This window comes from Equus asinus, chromosome 22 (genome assembly GCF_041296235.1).
Source record: "Equus asinus isolate D_3611 breed Donkey chromosome 22, EquAss-T2T_v2, whole genome shotgun sequence".
In the NCBI taxonomy this organism is placed as follows: Eukaryota; Metazoa; Chordata; class Mammalia; order Perissodactyla; family Equidae; genus Equus; species Equus asinus.
Genome location: NC_091811.1, coordinates 55991664 through 56005025, shown reverse-complemented (window position 1 = coordinate 56005025; position 13362 = coordinate 55991664). Strand labels below are relative to the sequence as shown.

Sequence of the window (13362 nt, the reverse complement as noted above, 5' to 3'; positions counted from 1 at the left end):
TTCTATTTTAACATTGATGTAACTGAAAGATCTGGACATTAAGACAATTTGGGGAAGCATTGACAAAAGAATCCACCATTGATCTTAGAAATATTTCATCTTAGCGAGTTTATCTATTTAAATTCCACGCACTTAACAGCTGAACAGTATATTTGGATTATATTTTGCCTGGCTGTTGATTTTGAAGTAGAGTTGACTTTCTCCATATCATCTTCATTTCAGGTAAAGGTGATGATTGCCACGTCATTTGTTTTTAAAGAAAATGTATTCTATATTTGCTGCTGGTTCTCTTACAATGTCGTTTGGGATGTATTTTTTACCTTGAGTCAATAACATGTGTTGAATCAATACATATATAATTGGTAGAGGTAACAAAATCTGATATAATAAGCAGAGATAACAAAATATCAGATTTACTGAAGAAATTTTTTTGCGTGCTTAGTGAGAGAATCAGATACTCTGAAGTGCACAGAGTCCTCAGGATGACATGTGAGTCACTCTTAATTGTCCAGAGGCTGAATGAGTGACACACTTTTTTCATGGTTTCTTTAGATTGGATAAATTATTCCTGACAATTATCCTTTTTCACAAGGAAACTGTAACAAAAATAAACCAAATGCAAAGATAGTTAATTTTTTCTTACATATTCCTTTGTGAGAATTAGTTCATCAAATTGATATTTATTGAATTTTTGTATACTCTCTGCCCTATGAAAATCCCTAGGAATCAATAAGTTCTCTACTTAACCTCACAATCATATGAGGGCAAAATTGTTGAATAGAGAAATACACTGCCCCACGGTAAACCCAGTGAAGAGACATTGATAGAAAATACAAAGGGAGTGGAGCCTCTAGAGGCGAGTGGTCTTAATGGTCAGGGAAAACTTCCTAAGCACATTTTTAAAAATAAATAAAATTGAGCAAGATGAAATAAGTTTCTGTGCAAAAGGAAATAAATAACTATATAGTGAACTGCGTGAGGGTTAATAAGTGATTTTTAATGCACAAGACAGGGATTGAGAGGTGAGACTTCAAAGGAAATTCAGGGAAATCATGCAGATCTATATGACAAGTCAAAATAGATGACATTTATTCTGAAGACGGGGTAAGCATTGGGGATTTTTAAGAAAGAAACTATTGTATTCAAATTGGCATTTTACAAAAATCACACGGGTAGCTTTTTGTAAGATAAATATTCATAGGAAGAAGATGGGAGTCACACAAAGTGTGTGGTCATCCAAGTAAGAGCTTATGGTGCCTTTAACAAGAGCAATCTTATTAGAGATAGTGAGGACAGGGGCTATCTTTAAAATGGCGGGTAAACTAAGCTGAATATTGATTGATGGTTGATAAAATGAGAATGAGGTAGAAGTGGATCATGACTTCTAACATTTGAGCATCAATAACTGGGGAAATGCTACCTCATAAAATGAGGAAGAAAACATAAGTAATAAAGCTATGATTAATTGGAGTTAAGAAAATAGGTTCAAGGGTCAGACTGAGCTTTAAAATTCTGTTTTTGCCTCTATAGTTTTAGGCAAGTTACATAATATCTTTGCACTTTCATTTCCTCATGTAAAATTGGGTGCATAATAATATCTACATCTTAGAGTTAGTTGGATTAAATCATATAAATTTCATATAAATTGGTTAAATCTGTATATTTAATGGCTGCCAGATTTGTTCTTTCCTCATGCCCTCAATATTATGTCCTGTTAAGTCCAAGAGAGAAAGACAATAATTTTCTCTGCCCTTTTCCCTGACTCTGTACCACAGAGCATCCCCAATTCTCCACGCTGACCTATATTTTAATTTCCATAGACAGATCTTGTGAGACTACTTAGTTATCTCAGTCTTTACCTTTCTTTCTGCTGAAAATAGAAAAGATTGAAAAAATGACCAAAAAGAAACAGAGCACCAAATTAGACACAAAATTGTATTTTATCATCAAATACCATATTTATCTCTCCAGCCACGCCTTTCTTTAGTAATTCTCTCTTATACTTTAACAAATGTCTACTCTTTAACCTGGATTTTTTTTAAATCAGATTACTGGGAAAAATAGGGGACTCGCTAGGTAGAAAAACTTTATGAAGACTTTCAGGTAAGCAGTCACCGTGCTAAGGTGGAGTCTTGCCTCTCTCATGACATGAAGCAGAAAGATGTTTAGGTTGAAAGAGGCACATTTTGCTAACCCTCCTCTGGGAGTACAATGCAGAATCCTTCAGGCCTCACTCTGAGTCCTATAATGGAACAAGCCTGCAATGAAAGAGGCTCCTGATTCTTTATAATTCCAGCCCACATAAGTCCCAGGCACAGGATCTTTGTCCATTGGTATTAGCAATCTTATATTAAACTGAGAAAGAAATCCTAATAGAGTTGACTGTCAAGGAAGACGAATGTTCCTCAATATTTTTTGCTCCTGTGTTGGGCGCATATATATTAATAAATATTATGTCTTCTTAAAGGATTGTACACTTTGTCATTATATAATCTCTATGTTTGTCTCTTGTTACCTTTTTTGCCTTGAAGTTTATTTTTTCTGCTATAAGTACAGCTGCACCTGCTTTCTTTTTGGCTGTCATTTGTTTGGAGTATCACCTTCCACACCTTCACTTTGAGCCTATGTTTGCCTTTAGAGCTGAGATGAGTCTCCCGATGACAGTATGCAGTTGGGTCTTGTTTTTTAACCCATCCAGTCACTCTGTGCCTTTTGATTTGTGAATTCAATCCATTTACATTTAGGGTGATTATTGATATCTATATGAGGACTTACTACTGCCACTTTATCATTTCTTTTCTGGTTGCTCTATATTTCCATTGCTTCTTTTCCCTGGTGTTTCTGTTTACCATTTTAGTTTGATGCTTTTCTGTGATGTTTTTCTCAGTTTCCTCTTTTTTATGTTCCATATCTCTGCTCTAGATTTTTGTTTTGTGGTTACCATGAAGTTTGTATACAATGTCTTCTAGATAAAATAGTCTTTTTTCTGCTGATAGTGTCTTATCTTCATTTGCCCACACAGGTTCCATCCTTTTCCTTCTCCCTTTTTATGTGTTTCTTGACATAAATTACCCCTTTTTATGTTGTGGCTTCATTATCACATTGAAGTAGCTTTAGTTATTTTTTCTGCTTTTTTTTCCCCTTTGACTTTAATGCTGTAATTAAGTATTTAACATCCTATTCGGTAACAGCTTTGCAATTTCCTGGTTCTGTCTATTTATCACCTCACTAAAGGTTTTGCATACTTTTGCATTTTTGTTTTTGGTAAAAGAGGTCCTTTCGACATTTCTTGTAAGGTAGGTCTGGTGATGGTGAACTCCCTCAGCTTATGTTTGTCTGGGAAAGCCTTTATTTCTCCTTCATTTCTGAATGATAGATTTTCTCAGAAGAGTATTCTTGGCCGGCAGTTTTTAATCTTTCAATGTTTTGTACATCCAGTTCCTTCTCTATATTTGAGAAATTCTCCACTATTATTCCTTTAAATAAGCCCTCTGCTCCCTTCTCCCACTCTTTTCCTTCTGGGATACCCGTTATGCTTATGTTGTTTTTTCTAATGTAGTCAGATATTTCTCATAGAATTTCTTCTTTTTTTAATCTTAGTTCTCTCTCCTCTTCCACCTGAATCATTTCTAGATTTCTATCTTCAAGCTTGCTAATTCTCTCTTCCGTATAGTCAGCTCTATTTCCAATGCTTTCTATTTCTCATTTATTGAGTTCTTCAGCTCCAGGATATCCGTTTTGTTCTTTTTAGAGTTTCAATCTCTTTGGTAAGTTACTCCTTCTGTTAATTAATTTTATTCCTGAGCTCATTGAGCTTCTTGCAGCTCACTGAGTTTCTTAATGACAACTATTTTGAATTCTCTGTGAGTTAGATTGCAACCTTCATGACTTCAAGTTTGGTTTCTGGAGAATCGTCGTTTACTTTTTGTTAGATCATGTTAACTGTAATTTTTCATGGTGTTTGATGAGCTATTCCTCTGCCAGCATTTACTGGAGTGAACATCTTTCTTATTTAGGTAAGGCTTTGTTTACTTTGATTCTGCGCTGCTTCTGGTTATTTGAGAGCCAGCACTTTCCACCCTCTACTGCCTCTGCAAGAGTTGTTATCAGTGCTCTTATTGTGCTGCTTGTGACTTCAAAGTTGCTGATACCTTGTTGCTGTGGGTATACCTGCAGTTGTGCCTGTTGCCACCAGGGCAACCAGGCTGGTCAGTGCCCCTGCTGCTTCTGGGGTCAACTTAGTCACAAGAACTGCCACCATGGTGGGATAAGAAAGAGGGTGAGGCATGAGCCACAGTCACGGGCACATTTGCTATATCTGGGGTTATCAGGCTCACAGAAGGTACCACCCCAGGTGGTGGGGGACCAGGGTTGTGGGCACGCCACTGTGGCTGAAGGGAGTTAGGGTTGCAGGCTCTGCCACCACTGCTGTCTGACTCCTCAGGTGCTGCAGTGACCAGGGGGCTGAAGTCACATGCACTTCCTCTGCTGCTGCTCCTGGGTTTTCTAGGGGTGCTGGCACTGCCACTGTAGGGATCATCAGGTTCATGAGTATTTTCACCACAGTCGGTGAGGCCAAGGTCACAGACACTGCTGCCACTGCCACAGGGGGTACCTCAGTAATGGACACTGCCTCGGTTTCTGGAGACTCCAGTCACAGACACCACCATGGTTCCTGGAGCCTCAGGTCATGGGCAATGCTGCTGCAGCTGAAGAAGGGAAAGGGGTTAAGTCAGGAGTACCACTGCACGACTGGAACCTCAGGTCATGGGCACTGCCACCACTGCCAAAGGCACTGGGATCTTGGATGCAGCCCCCACTGCCAAGATGGCTGGGGTTGCAAGTGCCACCAGTGCTACCAGTGGAGGGGAGGACTGGGTCATGGGTGTCATTGTGATTCTTGGAGCCTCTGGTGTCTAGAACCACTGCCACAGCTTCCCTGGTTCAGCCACCTCAACAAAGTCCTCCTCCTACCTTCAGATGTACAGATGTATGGATCTCTCAAGCATTCCAGTGTGCTGTGCAGAGGATCCTTTGTTGGTCTATGGATGTCCTACTGATTATAACTTAGAGGGGAGAGACAAAGGAAATAACTCACACCCCCATGATACTGACTACCATCTGTATATCATCTTTGATAAGGTGTCTGTAGATATTTTTGGTCCATTTTTGCATCAGGTTTTTTGCTTCTTATAATAAAATATTCAGACTTCCTCACATGTTTGGGTACATTTTATCAGATACATCTTTCGCAAATATTTTCCGCCAGCCTGTGTCTTTGTCAGAACTAACCTTAGACAAAATAATAAAAAGGCATATTAGGATGAGAAGAACTTGAGTCTTCTTTATTTTCATGATTTATACAAAGAGACACTCACAATTTTTCCTTTGAATGGATTACGACTTTTATTTTAGAAATTTATATATTATGTATACTATAAATACATCAAGCTTGTATTAGAAGAAAATTAATACAGGGAATAATCTAAATAGTCAATGGAAGAGTTGGGAAAGGGGGGATTTTGAAGTAACATAGAGATTAGCAAGACCAGGCAGTCTCCACATATAATTTCAAGACACAAGAAGAGCTAGTGTTAAAAGATCCCAGATGCCTGGGAATTTCTTCAAGAGAGAGAACCACAATGGGGTTTGCCCACTAGGTGCTAGAAACAAATAGAGAAACACCACAGGAAGCATATTGAAAGACAAGGAAATTCCATCTCTTCATACATCCTCAGTTCTGCCATTGTCATGTGAAAGCACCATATATAATAGGTCAGTGAGTGAGGGCAACTGGATTTGGCCCACAGGCTATTTAGTTGGATGACCACTACTCTAGAATGGACAAAGATTCCTCAACTAACATTTTGAGAAAGAAAGAATCTTACATGAAATTTTTCAAGACTTTCCACAATCATATTCCATGCATTTCAAAATGTTCCTGGAGATCCTAGTTTATTCTAACAATATTTCTCTTTAGCTAGAAAAGTGTCTGCGGCATTTCCAAGTGCAAATTTGGCGTAGTGCATTATTTTAGCTCTCCTTTATCTGAAAAGTTCCTTATTTTGCCTTCAGTTCTGAAGTATATTTTCCTGGATATGACATTTTGGTTTGTTCTCCCCTCTTACCTTTAAGTACTTTAAAGATGTTGTGCCATTGTTTTCTAATTTAAATTGTGTCTGACAATAAGTCTATGTTCTAACTTATATTTGCTTACATGTGATGTCTCTTTTTCCCTTTTGCTAAGTCACCAACATTCTCTTTTTCACTCATTTTGAGAAATTTTATTCTGCTGTGCCTTCATTTGGTTTTCTTTGTGTTTACCCTGCTTGGGTTTTGTGAATTTTCTTGCATCTCTGTGTTTATACTTGTCATCAACTTTGAAAAATTTTTGCCTATTATCGTTTCTAATGTTTTTCTGGCCCCTCTTCTTCCAATTACATTTGTAATATTTTCTCAGTTCTCTCTGAATGCACATTGTTTTCCTTTTTAACTCTATGCTTACGTTTGATATGTTTCCTTTTTCTCACGAATTACAACCATTCACTGCTTATTGTACAATATCTGAAAATAGTTGGTTCATATATTTTGTCCATAGTTTAGTTTTTTGTTATGGAAAGCAAATCCTGTAGTAGTTATTCTTTCATGAGAAGATGTGGAAACACCTTAAATTCATTATTTTTGAAATATTAAATGACCATTACATTTCTAGTATAAACATACACTTCAGTGAGATTTTATTATTCTTTGTATATTGAAGTATTTTATTTGTTAATATTCTGCTTAGAACTTTTGAAGTTAAATTTATGAGGTTTATATATAATTTTTCATTTTATAATCTATATGAGATGTACAAGAGTCTCATAAATACAGTCAGAAAGTATTTCCTTTATGACTATTCCTGAAAGAGTTTATGTAAGAATGGTCTTATTCCTTTCTTAAACATTTGGAAGTAAACTTGGTGTAGCTACTTTTTTTAATATCAGGAGGCTGTATAGTGATATTCCAATTTTCATTCCTGTCGCTTTTGATTTATTCTTTCTGGTTTACATTTCTTAAGTAGCCTAGGGTTTCATTAATCTTTCTTACTACAATCTTAGTAATCTTTCAAACAATCAATGTTAAGCCATGTGAATAGTCTATATTACTCACATTTTTTCTATTTAACTGATTTTATTATATTATTTATCTTCTATTTTTTGTTTTACTTGCTGTTTTCTATTTCACATTACTAAGATACATTAATCTATGTATGTTCCTGCTTTCCTCCTTTATACTATTTGCCTATAAGGCTTTGTAAATCCCTCTAAGCACTTCTTTTTCTCCATCCCAGAAGTTTAGATATATCAGAATTTAGTTTGATTTTCCTTTTTACCCATTGATTTTTAGGAAGTGTTTATTTTTAATGTCCATGTCCATAGAGTTTTTTAGTTGTCTAATTGTTATTGATTTCCATATTAAGTTGGCATGATCAAAGAACACACACTGAATGATTTTGATCTTTGAATTTGTTGGGGGTTTCTTTGTGTCTCATCTATTACGAGTATCAGTAAGTGTTTCTTACGTATTTATAAGCAGTAGCATGTTGTTAGTGCTAACGCTATTGTGGGAAGTTGAGAAAAAATATATTGGATTCTGGTATATTTTATAGATATCAAAGCTCCACCTCATGTGCTTTCCAGTTGGAAACGCTGGAAAGATAAAATATCTCCTGCTACTAGAGTTCTTGACACAGATTTTGTTGAATTAGATGCATACAAATTCAGAATTTGGAGGAGGATCAACTTTTTGTTCCTTTTGAGTTTTTCTACCAGTCAGGAAGGCTGTGGAAACCAGTGGGCTTTCTCTGCAGCAGCACTGAGTCCCCACTTCCTAGAGAAGCTATTTTGATGGATGAGGAAGTAGTGACATCTTTTTCCATCTACGTATCTGATTCTTGGATCAGATTGTGGTGCCATGTTTTTAAAATATACCTCTGATGGTAGCCCTCTTTAGGAATTAATCCTATATTGCTCTAAGGGTCATTACAAGAGTGTCATCCAGAAGTTCCTCAGGCCTTTCCAAATTTGATAGTCCTCAATTCACATTAATGAGCAATTTCCAGTTTAAAATATCTAGACTGTTTTCTCTTCCTACACTAACCAAACTTTTACTAATACTGTATTTTAATAAGGAGAAGCTCTGCCTCCATATCATCTTGCTATCTTTACATCAAAGAAAATCCAGAGAAATTCTAGAAATGATGTTTAATTAAAAGAGGAATTTTATGAAAATATAATTACAATTAGTTTATGGAAATATTAAGGAAAAATGACATCAGTGTAACATTAGGCTCATTAAATACAGCATTATGTCTCTGGTTTAAATATGATATTTTATTCACATAGTAGTTTTTAAGGAATATTTAAATATAGGTCTTGATCTCTTATAAATATTTTTACTAAAGATTTTTTTTTAATTTTATTGACTGTTGTTAGTTCTTCCATCACATTTTCTTAGTTAGTACTTAAATATACGAAAGTGTACAATTAGCAAAACATAATCTGACCTTGAGGTTGCCATTTAGAGGGCATTTGTCACATCATAAAATATGCCCACATCAAGAAATACAGGTAAATCATAATTTGCGGTGAAATTTTGTCTTTTTTTTAAATCATCACAAAGGTAATTTGTTACAGAATTTAAAATATTTGTTTATCTGAAATGTCTCTCATAGTGTACAAACTTTTCAAACTGTTTCTCTATGCCTATCAATGTGTACGCTATGATAATTATCAGAAAGTTTCTCTTTGTGAATAAAGAAAACGAAGTTCAGAGAAGCTCCCCAAAAGATACACATAAGCAGAGAAGAAAAAGATCCTTCTATTTGGACTATTATCAGACTATTTGTTTTTATCTGAGGTTTCTGCAGTCCTCGTGGACAACAGCCCTGGAGCCTGCACTTAGGTGTCCATAATTGACTTTTGTTTACCCTCTCCCAGTGGACTTCATCACAGAGGATGAGCAAAACCTCAATGCTGAAATATCATGAAAAAGATTTCACAGGAATAAAAATAAATAAGGCCATCACAAACAAGCACTGTTGATGCTGTCCCAGATGATCACGGACTCTGGTTGACACAAGGTCACTATGCTGCTTAAATATCCATGGTTATCCCACTATCCCTATTTTAAGAAATATAAAGTATACGAGAATTCAGGAGAGGAACTTTCCTTTACATACTGTCCTTGCCCTGACTGAATTGATGCACTTTGGTAGAGTCATTTATTGCAGTGTAAGGATAGGAATGTTCACCAGCCTCTCTCTCTGATTCAAAAAATAATGGCTAAATGCTTATGACATTTTTTAATTAAGTAACAACTGACGGAAATGAAATATTTTTAATGGGACAACAAAAATGCATCTACTTGGGAGAATGGTCTTGATCTGAGAAAATGAACATATATTTGGAAACAACTTTAAAGATTTCTATTTTATTTGGCTTTAGTGATTTCTGATGTTATTAGCTTTAACAAACCAATGATTTATCTATTTTTATTTTATTTTTAAAGATGGCTACAGTAATAAGGGAAACAAAATAATAGATTGAGGTAAAAGAAGATAAAAGTATTTTCAAATACGTTCATTATTGTCATGTAATGATTCAAACACTGACTTGGCTAACATAATTGCTACAAACACTATCACAGAGATTATGTGTAATCCTTTATCTTAGATTATATGTAATACTTCTTTTAGATGGGGATAATTCTTTAACTATAAATATATTGAGAATACAAATTCATAATATGAGTAAATTGAGACATCAAAATATGATGCATTCTTGCTGAACTCCCTGCAAATGTATGATTTAAATAACCAAATAATTTCTGTTTCTACTACTTAACAGAATAATAGTCTCAGTAGTCTAGTGTTATCTAATCCAAATACTTGATTCTTCATGACACTAAAATTTTTTTATATGGAGTAGTTAATTAAACTTTAAATAATTTATTTCTACATGTAAGACAGTATTTATGTCACTAGAATCAAAGGCAAGACTTCATTTATTTGCTTTGTGCCTCCCAGCAGGTTTCTAACATGGGTGACAGAGAAACAAGCAATCACTCAGAAGTGACTGACTTCATTCTCGTGGGCTTCAGGGTCCGCCTAGAGCTCCACATCCTCCTCTTCCTGCTATTTCTGCTCGTCTATGCCATGATCCTTCTAGGGAATGTTGGGATGATGGCCATTATCATGACTGATCCCCGCCTGAACACACCAATGTATTTCTTCCTAGGCAACCTCTCCTTCATTGATCTCTTCTACTCATCTGTTATTGCACCCAAGGCTATGATCAACTTCTGGTCTGAGAGCAAGTCCATCTCCTTTGCAGGCTGTGTGACCCAGCTCTTCCTCTTTGCTCTCTTCATTGTAACTGAAGCATTTCTTCTGGCAGCCATGGCTTATGACCGCTTCATCGCCATCTGCAACCCACTCCTTTACTCTGTTCAGATGTCAACACGTCTCTGCTCTCAGTTGGTGGCTGGTTCCTATTTCTGTGGCTGCATCAGCTCAGTTCTTCTGACCAGCGTGACATTTACTTTATCCTTTTGTGCTTCTCGGGCCATTGATCACTTTTACTGTGATTACCGTCCACTTCAGAGGATTTCTTGTTCTGATCTCTACATTCTTAAGATAGTTTCTTTTTTCTTATGCAGTATTATTATTTTGCCTACCATAATTGTCATTATTGTCTCTTATATGTATATTGTGTCCACAGTGCTAAAGATACGCTCCACTGAGGGACGTAAGAAAGCCTTCTCCACTTGCAGTTCTCACCTAGGAGTCGTGAGTGTACTGTATGGAGCCGTCATTTTTATGTATGTCATCCCTGACAGATTTCCTGAGCTGAGTAAGGTGGCCTCCTTATGTTACACCTTAGTCACTCCCATGTTGAATCCTTTGATTTACTCTCTGAGAAACAAAGATGTCAAAGAAGCTCTGAGAAAGATCCTAGAGAAAAAAATATTTTTATTCAATTCTATTTTAACATTGATATAACTGAAAGAGCTGGACGTTATGACAATTTGGGAAAGCATTGAGGTGAAGAATGTACCCACTGATCTTAGAAATATTTAATCTTAGCGAGTTTATCTATTTGAATTCCATGTATTTAACTGCTGAAGAATACGTTTGGATTATTTTTTGCCTGGCTGTTGATTTTGGTGTGGAATGACTTTCTCCATACTTCATCTTCATTTTGGGTAAAGATAATGATTGCCAGGTCATTTGTTTTTAAAGAAAAATGTATACCACATTTGCTGCTGGCTTTCATGATGTTGTTCAGAAGGTATTGTTTATCTTGAGTCAGTAACATATGTTATGTGGATATGTATGTAATTGGTGGAGGTAACAAAACCTAGTTGATGTAATAAGCAGATAGAACAAAATATCAGATTTACTGAAGAAACCTTTTTGAGCGCTCAGTGAGAGAATCAGATGCTCTACAGTGCACAGAGTGCTAAGGATGACATGTGAATCACTCTTTGTTGTCCAGAGGCTGAATGAGTGAAACACTTATTTCATGGTTTCTCTGGATTGGAGAAATTATTCTTGAAAATTCTACCTTTTCCCAAGGAAACTGTAATGAAAATAAACCAAAAGTAAAGATAATTCCTTTTTTTCAATATGCCTTTGTGGAAATTAATTCATCAAATGATATTTATTGAATTTTGATGTACTCTTTGCCCTATGAAAACCTCTAGGAATGAATAATTTCTGTACTTACCTCATAATCAAATGAGGAGCAAAAAACTGAATACGGAACTAAACTGCCAGTTGGTAAACCCAGTGAAAAGACATTGATAGAAAATACAAAGAGAGTGGAGCCTCTAGAGGTGAGTAGTCTTAATGGTCAGGGAAAACTTCCTAAGCACATTTTTAAAAATAAATAGAATTGAGCAAGATGAAGTAGGTTTCTGTGCAAAGGGAAATAAATAACTATATAGTGAACTGCATGAAGGTTAATGAGTGATTTTTAATGCACAAGGCAAGGAGTCAGAGATGAGACTTCAAAGAAAATTAATGGAAATCATGCAGATTTAAATGACAAGTCAAGGAAGATGACCTTTATTCTGTAGACAAGGGTAAGCACTGAGGATTGTCAAGAAAGGTGGCACTGTGTTCAAGTTGGCATTTTACAAAAATCACACTGGTAACTTTGTGGAAAATACATACTCAATGAGAGGATGGTAGTCACAGAAAGTGTGTGGTCAACCAAGTAAGAGTGTATGGTGAATTTAAGCAAGTCAGTCTTATTAGAGATAGTGAAGAGAGGGACTCTTTAAAATGGCAGGGAAAGTAAGCTGAAATTGATTGATGGTTGATAAAATGAGAAGGAGGCAGAAGTGAATAATAACTTCTGATGTTTGAGCATCTGTGACTTGGGAAATGCTACCTCATAAAATGAGGAGGAAAATATGAGTATTAAGAGTTAATCGTTAATTTAGGAGTTAAGAAAACAAGCTCAGGAGTAAGACTGAGCTTTAAAATTCTGTTTTTGCCTCTGTAGCTTTGGGCAAGTTCATAATATCTCTGTATTTTAATTTCCTCATGTAAAATGGGATACATAATAGTATCTACATCTTAGAGTTATTTCAAGTATTAAACCATATAAATTTCATATAAATTGATTAAGCCCATATATTTAACACCTGCCAGATTTGTTCTTTCTTCATGCCCTCAATAGCATGTCACGTTAAGTCTGAGAGAGGAAAATAACAATTTTCTCTTTCCCTCTCATTCTCTATCATGGAGCATCCTCAATTCTCAAATCTGACCTGTTTGACTTTCCATAGACAGATCTTGAGAAACTGCTAACTTTCTTATTTCAGTCTTTATCTTTCTTTCTGCTGAGAATAGAGAAGATGGAAAAATGACAAAAAAAAAAAAAATGAACAGAGCCCTAATTAGATGCAAAATTAGATTCTTTAGAATTAGATTCTTTAAGAATCTTCTCTTGTACTTTAACAAATGTCTCCCCTTTCACCCACATTTTTTAAAATACAGATTACTGGGGAAAACAGGAGTCTCACTGGGTAGAAAACCTTCATGAAGATTTTCAGGCAAGTGGTCACTGTGCTAAGATATAGTCTTGTCTCTCCTCCTTAGATGAAGCAGAAAGATGTTTAGGTTGAAAGGGGCACATTTCACTAACCCTTCTCTGAGAGTACATTGCAGAATCCTTCGGGCAGCACTCTGAGTCCTATAATGGAACAAGCCTGAAATGAAAGAGGCCACTGATTCTCCATTATTCCAGCCAGAAACAGAGTCTTTGTTCATTGGCTATTAGTAATCTTATATTACTGAGAAAGAAATCC

General features: G+C 35.9%; 1 protein-coding gene across 1 annotated transcript; it reads left to right on the top strand.

Annotated features, from left to right (window-relative positions):
* Positions 1–10063: 10063 nt before the first annotated feature.
* On the top strand, positions 10064–11044 carry LOC106826795 (olfactory receptor 9K2-like). The gene has a single exon (XM_014834298.3). The coding sequence runs from the start codon at positions 10082–10084 to the stop codon at positions 11042–11044; it is 963 nt and encodes a 320-aa protein (XP_014689784.1). The 5' UTR covers positions 10064–10081.
* The last annotated feature ends 2318 nt before the right edge of the window (positions 11045–13362 follow it).